Here is a 15,922-nt window from a genome sequence, read left to right as displayed (position 1 = left end):
GGGGGGGGTGTGTTCTAAATTAGGGACTTATAACACATGATAACCATGCATTATATAACTTGGGGCCGGCTAACGACCGCTAAGCTGGGTCATTGGCTCAGAGTGATACCATATAGGTAGCATGCGATATATGTAGTTCGTTTTTTTATTAAATACTATGGTTCTTTAAGTTGATTTTTCTGTTACTTTGGTTTTGGACTCTTTCTTTGTCAAAACAAAGGATAACAAAAATAACATACCTAATATAATCTCACAAGTGGAATCTGGAGAAAATAAAGTTTACACATACCTTACTACTAACTTGTCAGAACAAACATAGAAAAGAAGAAAATAACATTTCCTCTTTTTACCCTTTCCTCGGCTATCAAAACCTTCCTCTTTTTTCCTTTCCCGGGCTACCAAAACCTTCAATGTAGGTGAGGGTTTGAATCCATGTGTGTGCTACTCCCCCATTTCTCATTCCCATTCCCCCATGTATAATTAAAATCTTTTATAAAAACATAAGTATACACACAAAAAAAACAAAAATGGAGTATATGAATAAAGCGGAAAATTGGAAATAACCCAAAAAAATATAGTAGGAGCAAACACGTTTACTTAGCAACCAATTTGCAGAACCATGGCTAACTTGCTATAAATTACGGTTAATTTATTAGCAAGTAAGATTTCTCCAGCAAGAAGGATTTTTGAAATAAAATATGTTAAGGTAACCAATAAAATCTGAAACACCAGTAGCATCCCATTGGACAGACTGATGAGTTGATTAAAATTAATGTATTCAAAACTAGTAAGAGCTTATTTTCGGAAAGGATATGAAGCATGTCACTAAGCAACACTAAAAAGAACAAATTGCTGTACTAATTTCTACTCCTTAAATTCAAAAGGGTGTTCAATTGAATGCTAAAAGATACATTATATGATCTACAAAGGTTACACTACCTATCGTGATACTCAAACCACTTCAGCTCTACCTGACTACTATTAGAGTATGGCATCCTCAAATTAAAAGTCACAAGTATTGGCATAACAACTCCTATGGAAGATCCCAAATGAGCAGACTATTTTGAGCAGTTGAGCGGCATGGGACCTTTTCCTGCTCATCCACCATTATCATGAGGTTTGCATTTCTTGACAACATTTCGGCAAGTCAAAACATGTTCTATATATAAGAGTCACTGACTATCAGGTTCACCCGGCATTTTACGATTCCAACCAACTGAACCGGCTTTACGTTCTCCTCGCTTTCTTTTGTTTTTGGGAAAACGGATATCCGAGGCTAAGCACGACTTAAATGTTGATTGATCTTGAGATGTCGATGCTTTAACTGCTGCATTAGATTCTGATGCAGGGGGAGGTGGATTCTCCTGAGATGTGGATGCTTTAACTGCCGCATTAGGATCTGATGCAGGGAGCGGTGGATTAGAGCTTTCTTCTTCCACATTATTTCTCACATCTTGATGTTTCTCCAAGGATTTGTCAGGATTCATCGTCAAAATGTGTCCTCCTACTTCGGATACTTCATTATGTATGAGAATGTTATCAACAATCTGTAGATTAGCAATACATAAAAACAATCAATGGATTGAAGTGCAATCGAAAACAACCAGCCTCGCAACATCTTTAATGAGTGAAGAGCACAAAGGGCATAAATGGGGGGAACTAGCTTATTTTAGAAACTATGGTCCTTTGGTTTATATAAAGTGGTGATTATGTGGGTAAAGAGGACTAATCTCCGGTTGGTTTATCTGAGAGCCTCCCACATCTCCACCCCCCCGACCAGCTCCTCCCTCACTCAAACACAGCCTGGTTTTACCACTTGTTGTTCCCTTAATCTTCGACTAATTCCATTTACAATAGGGGCTTGTTAATTACCAAAACATTCGACACATTGATACGGACTGCATATTGGAGATTACTCGACACATAAGGGCCAAATACTATTTTTGAAGAACATCTAATTGCATCTTCTAAGCCAAGCACCAGATGTGACTGCAGGAAACATAATCTATTTACTCATAGTATTGAAATGTAATCGCCACTTTAAACCAAGCACCAAGTATGAAATACAAAAGCTAGTCCCTATTTTTAGTCCTAGGATTAAGTGCTATAGGGCCCTCCAAACACCACCCAGTGATTAATTCATCAACCTAGCATAGCCAAATAACAACCACAACTCAACATTATTCACTCTCTTTTTCCACTTGGAAAGGATAGATGTCTTACTCTTTCGCTTGAATCTCCGACTTGTGCCTGCTGCTGCGTGACATCCACAGAGGATAAAAGTCCTACTGTACTTTCAATGATGTCAGGAATAGGCATAGCCTCTCCATAGCTTGACATTGTACTGTCAGGCATGACAAAATCTCCAAGATCATAATCTACCATGTGCTGAGATGTTGCATATAAAGCTCCAGCTGATATTGTGTCTCCATTGCATGCCGAGAATGTAGGGCTACGAATAGAGCTAGCCTGTCCATCAAATGACATCAGATTCTCAGAGGAAGAAAACTTTATTGCATTTTTCGTCATCACTGTATCAAGTTGGTCCTTCAACTTATGAACCCGACTATGTACAAGTTCAATTTTGCGAAGGATCTGCTCAAGAAAACTATTGCTGCTTTCCAGAATTGACAAATCATCATCATTACCAAACTCATCATGGCCATTGGATTTCTGTTCTGCCAGTGCTATGTCAGAAAGAAAAAAAAATCAACATAAGGGACATCCAGTGAAACTATATTACCAAAACAATTTGTTAACATATCTATGCCTTTAGTAAAGATGCCAGAAGGACAAACACTTTAAACTCAACATTAAGATTGACATACTTTTGAGCATAAACTGTAGTGAAGTTGTTCAAGTCCTTATTCGGAATATTTAAACTTGGGCAGACGTGAACTTGACATCCTCGCTGCTCATTTTCGAATTTCATAATTACCTATAATACTTTGTTTGATGAAAGAATAAATATAGCAGACAGAGCACAGGCTTATATTCTATATTTCGAAAGTTTATCATTCATTAACTAGTTTTATGCTGATAGACACAGTCGGAGCACAAGTTATATGCACTTCCAAAATTCTAGAGCTTTAAACATGTCAAACAAAGTTCATAACATCTGAGCTAGAACTATCTGGAATATCATGCGTCATTGCTCTCCGAAGTATGAAGATAAGAAGGTCCGTGCATACTGCACAGAGATTTAGTAACTAGTCATAAGTTAACCGTTAAGCGTTACATGGCTCAAGATAATCACCTTCAAGCTTGAATACATTACTGGCGCATTTCCGGTCTATGCCAATTTAGGGCCTATGGTTTTCAAAAGGGTGAATCTTCCTTGGTAAGAAAATGAAAAACGCAAAAGAGTTGCAAGTGAGCCCACAGTGCATCATGCATGACTACAATATGAGTTTCAATCAAAATGAGACACATCAGAGCGTCATTGCAGTTTCGAAATAACAGGTCCAACTCTTTTCTAGGGAACAACGACAACCAAAATTAATATAGGCACAAATTTGTTCTACAATTGCCTATGGGCAATGCACGTGTAGGTTATTCAACCAAGCATGTTACTCTATTTGGAGTGACATGTAAACTTGAGGAACATGCCAGAGGGTTTTGACAAAATTATAAAACAAATTTGCAACTTATGTTGCTTCAAAATGTGTGACCATAAAAGAATTGGTTATTCAAGAATTGAACGTTCCAGGAGAATGACGGAAACATCAAACATTAGTTAAGAGAAAAGAATTCTATAAAGGTATCAGAATTTCACTTTATCTGCCCCTAAAAAGATTAGTATTTCCTTACCAATCAACAAACTAAAAAAAAAAAGGAAAGAAAAAAAATATTTTATTTGGTTTTTTCTCATTGACAAGCGGACATTGTAAGCAGGTAGGCAACCTAGGTGGCTGAAATAACAAACCAAAGGCAGAAGAAATCCCAGCAATCCATACTCTCTTCTACAAAGGGAGAAGCAGAAGATAAATGATATGAACTCATTTACTGGTAAATAATTATGGGAAAGCGTGAACATTTATACATACCTGCATTACTAATATCATCTCCAGCTGGTGTACCATCCAAATCCAGCTTTTTATTTTCTGCAAGATATCACATGCCAAAATAGAACTTATCATGGTGGCAAGAGACATCGGTTGCCAAGCAAAAATAGAATGGAGAAGAAATCATACCAAAATAAGAGAAAAGGTTATGAGTGGACATTTGTGCTGCAATATCTGTTCCATCCTCAACTCTTTTCCTCTTTCTCCTCTTCATGGTTTTTTTCCTGTGCCTTGGATAAACAAATGGCAATGATTTCGAGCCTGACTCTTCCAAAGTAGCTTGATCTAATGCCCTATGTTTTTTCCCATCAAGCGCTGATATCTCTCTGTTGTACCTTGCTGCCTGCAACTGAAGCTCTTTCATCTTGAGTTCTGCCCATTTACACCGCCACATTATGGGATGTATAAAGTCTCTCCAGTGAGCAGTTAACTTTTTCTTCCTGAAATATGTAAGCAGTCAGTTGAACACAATCAAATAATTTACACTGTTCGACTTCAGTTAGCTCACGCATGCTGAAGTTACTTACCATATCGCCATCAACTAAATCAAGCAGAAATAAGCTTCTGAAAGGTATAATAAGGAAGTTCCCCAAAGGGAATTTAAAAGTAAACCAAAGCTAATTCCATTCCATGCGGATGCGTTATATCGTTTACAGCTTAAAGCAATTTCTCCACATAATACAAGAGTCTAAATGTTTAAAAGCTCAGATCTCAGGGGACTCTATACAAGGACCTGACAAGCCTAAAAGTACACAACAAGCTTTGAAACAACTGTCAAGCTAAAAGTGGATGCTGATTGAGTTAACGCTTGATAAGTTCCTCTAAGAAAGCACTGTGATTGACGTATTGAAAGAGGTTTAAAGATCATAAGTAGAGTTACTCGAGTAATTTTAACGCAGGACGTACATATTTTATGGGATTCTACCGCACATTATGGCACTTCAATCTAATCAAGAAGAAGAAGGTTACTTCTTCAGATTTAGTTTGTCATAGTTTACTGGACCTGACTCCAAGAAATACATGAGGCAACCTGCTTCATTTTTTGGACTTAGTGAAGCAGAGGATTTAAGATCAACCTGCAAGAGGAATTGGTCTAGTAATACGAAAACACCAACTTTAAAATTTTCTGCACAGGCCCAGGAAAGGGACAGTAAAGAGTTATGTGAAAATTATAGAATAATGTATAGGATAAGAGAAATAGCTGAAGAAGTTGGAACCTAGTTAGAGACAAAAAGAAAAATTCGGCAACCTTGTTATACCTAGCTGAAAGTCGTCAAAATATCTTATTCTCAAAATAAAAGGAAAAAAGATTAATGTAATGCTCATGACACTTGTTGAGCTCATTACATTGACAAATGTTCACGAGGAACTTCGACAGAAAGAGAAAAGAGCCATCGGGATCACAGTTATATAGCTGTTCTCATCTAATTACATTAGCACTTATAGAAGACAAACGGCACTTTAATTTCTATCTTGGATGATCTCATGATTAGATGTAATACTCCATAAGATAGCTAATTTTCGGAAAATGACAATGTTCGCTACTGCATACAAACATAGAACTTAAGAGTTAAGACAAAAACTATTTAGGGCTCTAGGCTAATGGCTGGACCTACATCGTACGAAGGAGAACAAGAATGAAGCATCATCCAGAAACACCTTGTAACATGTGTGATGGGGTCCCACTTTGGTAATGTTTCAAAAATTACCATCCGGGATGGTATTTTGGGAGAGTAGGCTCGTACTAGGCTAGATTGCATTCTTTGGTCATCACTGTACATATCTATTTTTAGAGTTGTTTTAAAGGATTAGGCAAGTAATAGTTAACAACTTCAGTTAATATCTCAGAAAAGGAAAAGATTCATGCTAATTGTTGCACCTCTTATTCAAATGGGTATCTAACAATTGAAAACTGGGAATTAGAAAAAGAAAAGAATACTGAAACTGTTAACAGGATCAGTCCAAGGAGGAACCAGTGACTTAGACAAAAAAACAATAAAACTAAAAAATCTTCCTTGCTCTATAAAAACATGCACCAAGCGAAAAATCCACACCTTATTGGAAACAAGCTGCCAAATCCGTCGAATGAAGATGCCAAGCCACTATCATCATAGAATCGTGACTCTACTTCGGCATCACTTGGCCCAGAACCATTATCATTTCCAGATGTAGTGTCAGCAAATGAGCTCGAGTATTCAGTTTCATCAGGATCCTCCTTCGCAGCTAATCTGATGTCGCTGCTTCTTGCAAATCCAGTTACATCGACAGCCACATCCGTGGCACTGTTTGAAGCTTTAGTATTTCGTGCATTCAAGGTACTTTCCATTTGAACAATGTTGTATCTATAGTTGAAACCTTTCTTCTCGGAATTATATGGTATAGTGTTCGTTTTACCAGTAGCAGCAATTTTAACAGAAAAAATTGGTTTCCTATCTAAAGCTGTCTGTCCTATATGTTGAGCAGGTGCCATGCTACATATGCAGCCAAAAGAAGTACATTCTTACAAAACCACCAAATAGGGGAAGCCTTGACGAGAATTTTAGCTCAATCTGTAACACAAAATGAAACTGAATTGCCTGAGAAATCCAATCTGAACAATACTTGATAAAATTAAGAAAAATCCGAGCAAATTCTTCTACTGCTAGCCCTTCATAATTGGAATGGGATGAAGTCAAAGCTGAAATATGGGAAGAAGTCTCTGAATTCACCAAACACATGCCATTTCCAACAAAAACCACTAAATGATTGCAATCTACAAATTTTAATCTTGCAAGAAGCGGAGTATGAAAACTCCTCTAATTGTCATGATGAAAATGAAAAACTCAAGCAAACAAGCTGGGAATCACACAACATTTTGTATAAACTGTGATTTCTAATATCTAATATTATAAAAAAAATTGGTCTTGTAAATTACACAAATAGGGAGCTTGAACACTCAAATCATAAGACCAGCATCTAACTATAAAAAACACCAAAAATAACGGAATCAATATCCAACAAAGAATTCTACCAATCCTTTTCAGTAGGATCAAAAACTCTTGTTTTCGAATTTGCAAACACAACCCATTTCATTTTTCTAATGGGAAGTTCTTGAAACCTCAAATTTAGCAGCTCCGGTAAAACAACCAAAAACAAGACTCTTAATTTGCACGAAAAGCCATGCAAATTGAAGAACAAGAAGCAGGGAAGTGACAAAACATTTTTGTATCCAACATATAAAGCTGAGCTGACAGAAACTAGAGAAAATTAAGCTATAAAGAGGATAAATCTATATGGGGTTTTAGTTGGAGAGCAGTAGTTTACCAGTGAATGAAGTGAGTGAAAACAGAGGCTGCTTCGGCGGCGATAACTTAAGAGAAGTGTGTTTTATGTTTCATAAAAAAGAAAAGAAGTGGACGTTATGTTTATAAACCTAAGATGTGAGTACAACTATTTTTTCATGTATCGGTTCCCGCTTATGGGCTGATATATCGAGCTAATACCTGAATTTTTCCAAATGCATCCTTCACATATGAGAAACTAGGGGTAATTGCCTTAGTTCTTTTTTCTAAATATATAGACGGCTCCTTAAAGTTAGCTCCAAATTTTATTTTGATACTTTAACTAACCATTGTACCTATTAGTCGTTCCAACCTAAAAATATATCTATTAAACATAAAACGTTGACATAGCACAAGAGTGATTGTCACTTATATGTTGGCGCGTGAAATATTCTAAAATTATTATTTTTTATTTTATTTGTTCAAAAAAAATTATTTTTCAAACAACTACTGTAGCACCACACTACATCCACTCTGACACCACATCTAGCACTATTTCTATGCAGTAGAGATGTCTGAAAATATAATAATAAAGGGAGAAGAGTAGGGAGGAAGAAATATGCTTGCTACGGGGGAGGACGTTCTAAAAATAAAACAAGAAACCGGCAACGAGGGAGAGAAAGATGCAGACTATAGGGATCTGATCACAAGAATTATTCTTGAAAATATAGACACTCATAATTTTTTATTCTTATTTGGTATACATACTGTGTAATCCTAAATTGCATATTTCCTAATTATTTGGTTCTGGTGGACTTGGAGGAGTGAACTTTTGAGATTGAGGAAGAAGCTTTACATTGGGCATTTTGGAATGGTTTGTGTTGGCATTAATGCCTGCGCTAAAAGTATAATTGATTGTTATTGCTGGCCTATTTCTTGCCTTAAATCGTTTGAGTATTTTTTACTCCTACAACTAAAAGATAATCCATAACGATGAAGGAGGGAGGAGATGTCGAGACAGATATCTTTTCTGAACAAAAGCAGAAGAAGTAAGAGGGAGGGCAAAGAACAAAAGCAGAAGAAGTAAGAGGGAGGGCAAAGAAGATGATTGGCAACACATGCCAGGTGCAAAGAAGGTGATCAACGAGGCGGAGAGGAGGGGAGAAGATGACTTGTGACGGCGAAGGGGTCTAGTGGCTAGGGATGGCAATTGGGGCAGGGCGGGGCAGGATAACCTTAAATGGGGCGGGGCAGGGAAAGAATTTAATGGGGCAGGGCAGGGCAAATTATTATTTTTGAAAATTTTTAATAGGACGGGGCAGGGCAAGGTACTGGACAATAGGGAAAGCAAGGATAGCAGTTTCATCTATTACTTTAATGGTAATACCAGTACCCTCTGCAATATACTTATGATAACCTTTAATGTGCTTAAGTATACTTATGGTAATACCATTATGATTGGACAAGCCGTTGAGTTATATGATGTCTGGTCCCATAATTTTAAAAAACAATAAAATTATCCATAATTAAAATAGATTAATTGTGGAAATTACAAGTAGAAGGATTAAATGAATTTTCTGAAACTTAAAGAAAGAGAATAAACATTTTATGGAACATTATTATTTGCATCTTCCATTAGAAAGAGAGAAAAATAACTTTTTTGAAACATGTATCTTTCCAAAACTCTTAAATGTGAAATGAACACAAATTACTTGACACAATACATCAATTATAGTAGTATGTTTTGCATTTTGAAAGTGTAAGCCAATTTGCATTTCTGAATATTATAATTTTTAATACATAATAACTTTTGAACATTTTATTAGTCCGCTTCAAATTATTTTGAATTTATTTTAATATTTGATATTTTTAAAAACGAACTAATAAGGAACACTTCTCCATAATAGGAAAAAAAGCATTAATGCATAAACATAATATTACAAATTAGAAAAAAAATACAAATTAGCCTAAACGGGCGGGGTGGGGCAGGGCAAAATTTGAAAAAATGCTAAATAGGGCAGGGCAGGGCTGGTCAAAGTATTAGCAGGTCAAGGCTTGCCCCGCCCCGCCCTAACCTGCCCTGCCCCATTTGACACCCCTACCAAATATTATCCAAACATAATGCAAGTATAACAAGGTAAATACTCAACTTTCTGCATAATCAGTTCCATAAAATTAACTGAAAAACCACAGTGAGTGATTACAGTGTGAAAAAGTAAAAACTCAAACTACTAAATATCCAAGGTGCTACACTTGGCCATTCCTATTTATTTTTCTCATTTTTTCCATTCTCCTACTCAGATTATTTACTACCATGCTAAGTTTTAAACTCTGGTTTCTACAATGCTGACTGAAAAATCATCTCCGCAAGTTCCTGCAAAATTTTGAATAAAATCAAAGTAAAATAACAGACAAACTCAAAGCTAGTAATTGCATATATTGTGACAAAAAAACTTGAAAGTTAGCCTAAAACAGTTTTTTTTAATTACTGCAAACTGTTGAGAAGCAGAAATGGTCAATCATTCGAAACATGGGGAATATTGACTCGTGAAAAACACTAAGTAGACGTTCGAACAATATTTGGTTGAAGTTTAAAAAGAAAAAAGTATGTAATGCTAAAAAATGTTAAAATTTCAAAAGCATATTTGAAAGTTGTGTTTGGATATTAATTTTAAGTTGAAAAAATGTTGACGTTCTGCGGGTGGAAAAGCATTATTTTACTTGAAATACACTCAAATAAGTTTTTCAAGATTTCACCAGTATTTCAAATACTGAATTTCAGTATTTGCAGATAATTATGGCGAAAACATCATCAACATTGTAAGCATTACCTTTTTCTTTAAAATGCCAATGTAAAATCAAAGATATAGCCATAAAGAATAACTTCCATATGCTAAAAATGGTCTTACCTGCTTTCCAGAAGGAACTTTAGGTTCTCCCCATTCTAACGCCTTCTTCTCGAGCAGTTCAAAGTCAGCCTTCCCAGCCTGTTAAATAACAGGTCGTTTCGCTCGCAAGCATTAGAGGAGAATGAAATACGGGAAACATACTGAAACGAAAGGGTGATAGTAAAAACATACCTCAATTGCAGCACCAAGCTCCGTGTCAAAACTCTGATATCGCTTTCTAACAAGCTCGCCCAAGGAGCCATCCTGTTGGCAAACAAAAAAAGAAAAATTAGGTATACTATCGCATATTTGCTTTGGTATATTAGTTGATTGACCTATTGGAAGTCGGAGGATTAGACGGTTAAAAAGATAAATGACCTCGGTATAGGTTCATTCTTTCGCTTGATTTTAAACAAGGACAAGTTTAAGGGAAGCAACATTTGACAAATGAGTGCAAAACTATCTCGCCAAAATTTAGTTATTAGTTGAGAAAGGAACATCACCTCAATTAGTTTGGCAGCATTTCTTAGGCCACGGGCCAAAGTGTCCATACCGGCAATGTGAGCAATAAATAGGTCTTCAACATCAGTGCTCTCCCTCCGCCTATTATGACGAACAAACAACATTATTTCCACGTCGAACATTCTTGCTGGAATACAAAAAGTACTAGTAAGTTGGGAACTAACAGTTTTGCATCAAAGTTGAATCCTCCTGGTGCCAATCCTCCCTGTTCAAACAAAAGATGAGCTGTTAAACAATAGGAATTGCACGAATTTTTTACTGATTTAAACTATTCAAATTTTCTAGTATTTGAACAGAATATGTATAAGAACTGACATTTTTAATAACGGTTTGCATCACCAATGTTGCTTCAGCGACATCCATCAGAAACTGATCAGTATCCCAACCTGCATCAGGGGGAAGCTTTCATAACTTGAAGTCTCGTGGTATTTACAGCAACCACAAGGGAATACATTAACAAGATTAACAAAAGTATTCTCATATATTCATGTAACCATACCGACTTGAGGATCGCCAGTATTTGCGTCAATGTTACCAAGCAAACCATTAATTCTTGCCGTTTCAAGCTCATGATGACAGCTGCAGAACACGAAGTGGTTGTAAGAAGGTGCAAAAGTCGGCATATACTTAAAAAGATCAAATCCAACCAAACCAGCAGAATGAGAAGAACGAAATCAAAACAGGAGCTTACGAAAGAGAAAAAGCACAAACCTGTGACCAGCCAAAGTAGCATGGTTGCACTCGATGTTTAATTTGAACTCTCCTGCAGAAAATGCAAAGGGAAATCATAAGACACCTCTCTTATTCGAAGTTCAAAAATGAAATAACAAAGCTCATATGCCACTTCTTTGGAGAATGCAGGGGAGATAGCGACTGAATTAGTTACCTATAAGTCCATATTTGTGTAAGAAATTAGCAGATGTTGCAGCATCCCAATCATACCTAGAGTAACATAATAAGTAATTTAGGCAAAAGGTTAGGAGATCGTATTCCAAGAAGATGCGTCACGTAAAGTAAACATACTGGTGTTTTGTTGGCTCCTGAGGCTTCGGTTCAATTAGTAATGTTCCTGGAATCAAATTGAAAAACAAAAGTGAGGGTAATTTACAAACTAATAAGAATGATGGGCTACAACCTACAAGATGTCAAATCAGTTAGTTTCATACTTTTATCTAAACTGCTGTTTTAAACTCCACCGTAGAAAAGTAAAATCAACAATATTAGAACAGGACAAGTTGAAATACCATTGAAGCCAATCTTCTTTTTGTAAGCAACAGCAGCTTCCATGAATCTTGCCTGTCGGGAGGTAGAAACCACATCATGTCAGTACAGTAAGCAATCTTTTACAAAACAAAGAAACTCAATAATAGTAGACACTGCTGAATTGGCCCAAACACCCCCAAAGCGCATAAAGAATGAAAGGATCTTAGCTGCTCGGACTCGGGGGCGGGTGTCCGATACGGGTGCAGATCTAGAGGTTGGATCCTTTAAGATGTCAATTTTAAGATTCTGGGTACAGATACAGATAGGGTGCGGGAATTCGGCTAAAGATAATTCAAATATCTAAAAATAGAGTTATAACAATATGTCTAAATTATGAGACATTATGTGGAAAACTTACAAGGTATTCCAAGAAGAAGAAAATATTGACATGAGGAACATCCCAGAAGGAGATCAAAGTTAAAGGAAAAAGAGTGACATAGAAATTTCTTTATACAAGATATTCCATTATCTTTAATTTTCAATCCTAACTTTCTTCTTATTTCAAAAATCATTGTATTTGTCGCGAATTTCTTAATGATTTTGGTCAAAGTACCCAAAATGGTTGACCAGATCCATTATGGATCCTACACCCACATGTCGTGTCGACACGGGTGCGGCACCGAAAGTGAAGATTCAGAGCAACTTAGGATAGGAATGGCATAGGATGGGTTCTTAAGAAAACACTGAGTGAGTAGTTTAAAAATGTCCACATTACATTTGGTGAAGGTTAAGACGGTTGTACTTCCTCATAAACTTGTTTACAAAAGACATGTTTAAAGTAAAATAAACATATCTGAATTTTGCTTGTAACTTTTATGAAGCAAGTAGCAAATCTCACCATATGGTCAAGCTCTCTTTCCATATCTGTGTTTAGGAGGCTCTGGTAACCTTCTCGACCACCCCAAAAGACATAATTTTCTCCCCCAAGATAATGTGTAACCTGAAAATGAACAATACGCAAAAGTACCGTGTCAAGCAATTCCTACTTCAATATAAACATCTCATAATACAAAATCACATAAAGAGGAAAGCGGAAGTTCGAACCTCCAGAGCTTTCTTGACCTGAGCAGCAGCATATGCATATACACCTAATTCAGGGCTGTAGTTCAACATTTCCCGAGCATGAGCACTCTTTTCATAAAGAGGCTGAATCAAAGGCAATTTTACACTAAAATGCATACCTAGTAGCAGCACCATGCATGTAGCGAGGTTGGAGGAACAATTGAGCGGTACCCCACAGAAGATGAATTTTATTTCCCTGTAAATCCACACAGAGAGAGGCATTCAAAGATAAAACATCAACCTATCACGCTAACACAGATAATCATAATTGAATCTCACAGAAATATGATGAGATGAACTTGTAGAACTATTATAAAATTCAAAAAAGCATCGCAAAACAATTTCTGTTAAGCTAATCAGTTAGTATTACCTGAAGCTCTTTGGCAAGAGCTACCACTTCATCCAAGTTCGCATTTGTTTCCTATAACACAAACCATGTATTTTGATTTAATCTCGGATTCGTTGAGTAAGAGAGAAAATGGTAGATCCATTTAGCATTTAGAAGCAATCTCCTAGGATTTACCTCAAGGGTTTTGCCCTCGGGAGCAATGTCTCGATCATGGAAACACCATCTATCTACTCCAAGTTTCTCCAGGAACTCAAAGTTAGCTCTCACTGTAATTAGTAACAACGTGAGAAATACGTTTTTGTTCAAAAGCTACTCAGAGTTGCTTCTAAATTGGAAGAAAGTAGTAATTTATGAACTCACATCTTCTCTTGGCCATAGCCAGGGAATTGGTACCATCTTCCCACGGCCACAACTTTGTAGGAGCACCAAATGGATCAGCTCCTGTGCCACGGAACGTATGCCAGAACGCAACGCTAAATCTCATCCAATCCTACATCAAACAAAGGAATTATAGGTATAAATCAAATAGTCTTTGTCACGAATACCAAAAAGCAAGTGATTTACAACTAACCTTCATCTTTTTGCCAAGAATTTCCTCCTCAGCATTGTACCATTTGAAGGAAAGTGGATTCTTACTAGATGGACCCTAACATTAGCAATTAAATTCAGTTAAATAACATCTTTAATCCACCAAAACTTTACTACTAAAATTACTGTAACTAATGAGAAACAAGTGAATTCGGTATATTGCTATTACTACCTCATACTTAATTTTTGGAATTCCAGGGAAGAACTCCCCTTCCCATTCACCCGAATCACTTCCACAATCACTACCAATATCAGCAGGACAAGTTGGTGGAGCGGCAGCAGTCTTCATTTGGGGTAACACCAATGTACATAATGAGAAACATATAGAAAGATTTGAATAGTAATAAAATTGACCCAAGCAAAGATTGAATAACTTAAAAGAATTATGCTTTTATCACAATCAGATATATTTGATCATATCTGTATACTCATGAAAATCATACAAAAGAAATGTCCAAGGTCACATACCACTATATTTGAGACAACATTTAAACAAAGAAGGAGCAACAAACATTTTCCAAGATTCCTTTGTATCATCTTTGTCAGACCTGCAATGCACAAGAAAATAAACCAACTCCATTAATCGCTAAACATTAGCCAATAGTCGACTGATATCTACAAAACAAACTGAAAATTTTCAGCAATTTCAAGAAAATTCTAGCATCAATCTAAACAAGAATAATCCAAAAGTCACAACTTTGCACCCATTACCAATTAAAAATCACAAAAATATGATGAGAAAAGGAAAAAACTTCAAAATTTTAAGGAATTTGGAGAAAATTCAAAATTTAATCTGCATAATCACAAATGATAACAGAGAGAAAAAGCTTACAAATAAAGATTTAGAGATGGGTTTAAAGTTTTTCGATTCAATAGAGATAAAACTCTAGCTTCACACGATTCTATGCAAGCAACAGAGTGTATATATAGTAAAAAGCCTTACTGGATATATAAGTAATTTTATATTGAAAAGGAAACAAAAAAATATTACGGATTATCCATTAATATTTGATTTGTTTAATTTGGACTAGAATTGCAATAATTAAGGTTTTTGATTTAGATAAGGTATTAAAAGATCTACTTTGACACGTATTTATGACGTGTTTCCAACTCTTGCCCCCCAAATCCCAATTAAACTTGCATAATATTTTTCATGTGATATATTTTTTTTTGAATTTTTCTAATATTTTTATTTTATTTTGACGTCATTTATTGAGACTTTCATTGTTAATCATTAAAATAAAAAGACATATAAACTTTTATTATCACTTATTTAAAATGATAATTTTGACACTTTACATATACTTAATTTATATCGCAATTTTTAAAATTTTTAAAATTTTGTGCGAATTAATTATTGGCAACATAAAATGAAACAATGAGAAAATATTTGTAGCTTCATTAGGGGTATTTCCGTCCAGAAATATTGCGTTTCTTGCGTCACTTGAACTTCCCCTTTGATGATTAGATACTTCTGTTATTTGTTTACTTTTTGCATCCAATATTTAGGATAAATTGCATGGTCATCCCTCTTGTTTCATTTAATAGGTAGTTTTTATTTTTATGGTTTAATAATTTTTATACACAATAGTGTGAAAATTGATACATTATGAGGTTACTGAAAAATCAATTACGTAGATGTTATTGTCCATGATTATGAGTTGGCAACGTAATAAATTAGCAATCAATCTGCTATAATTGATAAAAGAGTAAAAATTATTTATAAATTACTCATCAAGGCTTACTATAGATTAAACATACCCCTGCTTCAGTGCAGTGGTCGAGCTAAGATTTTCATTAAGGGGAGTCAAAACATAAGGAAATAAAATTACCAAGAAGTGAAGGGGTGCCATTATATAGTATATGTATATATATATATATATATATATATATATATATATATATATATATATATATATATATATA

General features: G+C 35.6%; 2 protein-coding genes across 3 annotated transcripts; both read right to left on the bottom strand.

Moving 5' to 3' along the window:
• On the bottom strand, positions 832-7,504 carry LOC109234622. Of its 2 annotated transcripts, none has more exons than XM_019400683.1 (6): positions 7,368-7,504; positions 6,119-6,613; positions 4,194-4,504; positions 4,047-4,103; positions 2,224-2,687; positions 832-1,547 (listed from the first exon to the last, which is right to left on the bottom strand). In XM_019400683.1, the coding sequence occupies exons 2-6, from the start codon at positions 6,532-6,534 to the stop codon at positions 1,173-1,175; spliced, it is 1,623 nt and encodes a 540-aa protein (XP_019256228.1). In that variant the 5' UTR covers positions 6,535-6,613; positions 7,368-7,504; the 3' UTR covers positions 832-1,172. The 2 variants fall into 2 exon arrangements, with proteins under 2 accessions (XP_019256228.1, XP_019256229.1); XM_019400684.1 differs by having other exon boundaries at positions 2,224-2,678.
• LOC109234621 (xylose isomerase) lies at positions 9,449-14,938 on the bottom strand. Its single transcript, XM_019400682.1, has 21 exons — positions 14,829-14,938; positions 14,465-14,544; positions 14,169-14,279; positions 13,980-14,054; positions 13,769-13,898; positions 13,583-13,674; positions 13,430-13,480; positions 13,179-13,255; positions 13,042-13,096; positions 12,836-12,937; positions 11,979-12,030; positions 11,758-11,803; positions 11,621-11,676; positions 11,446-11,497; positions 11,234-11,313; positions 11,050-11,120; positions 10,899-10,939; positions 10,716-10,815; positions 10,405-10,476; positions 10,234-10,311; positions 9,449-9,698 (listed from the first exon to the last, which is right to left on the bottom strand). The coding sequence occupies exons 2-21, from the start codon at positions 14,531-14,533 to the stop codon at positions 9,663-9,665; spliced, it is 1,446 nt and encodes a 481-aa protein (XP_019256227.1). The 5' UTR covers positions 14,534-14,544; positions 14,829-14,938; the 3' UTR covers positions 9,449-9,662.

The sequence above is a fragment of the Nicotiana attenuata genome, chromosome 11 (genome assembly GCF_001879085.1).
Source record: "Nicotiana attenuata strain UT chromosome 11, NIATTr2, whole genome shotgun sequence".
NCBI classification, from domain to species: domain Eukaryota; kingdom Viridiplantae; phylum Streptophyta; class Magnoliopsida; order Solanales; family Solanaceae; genus Nicotiana; species Nicotiana attenuata.
The sequence above is the reverse complement of the archived record's forward strand: the minus strand, read 5'-3'. Positions and strand labels throughout refer to the sequence as shown.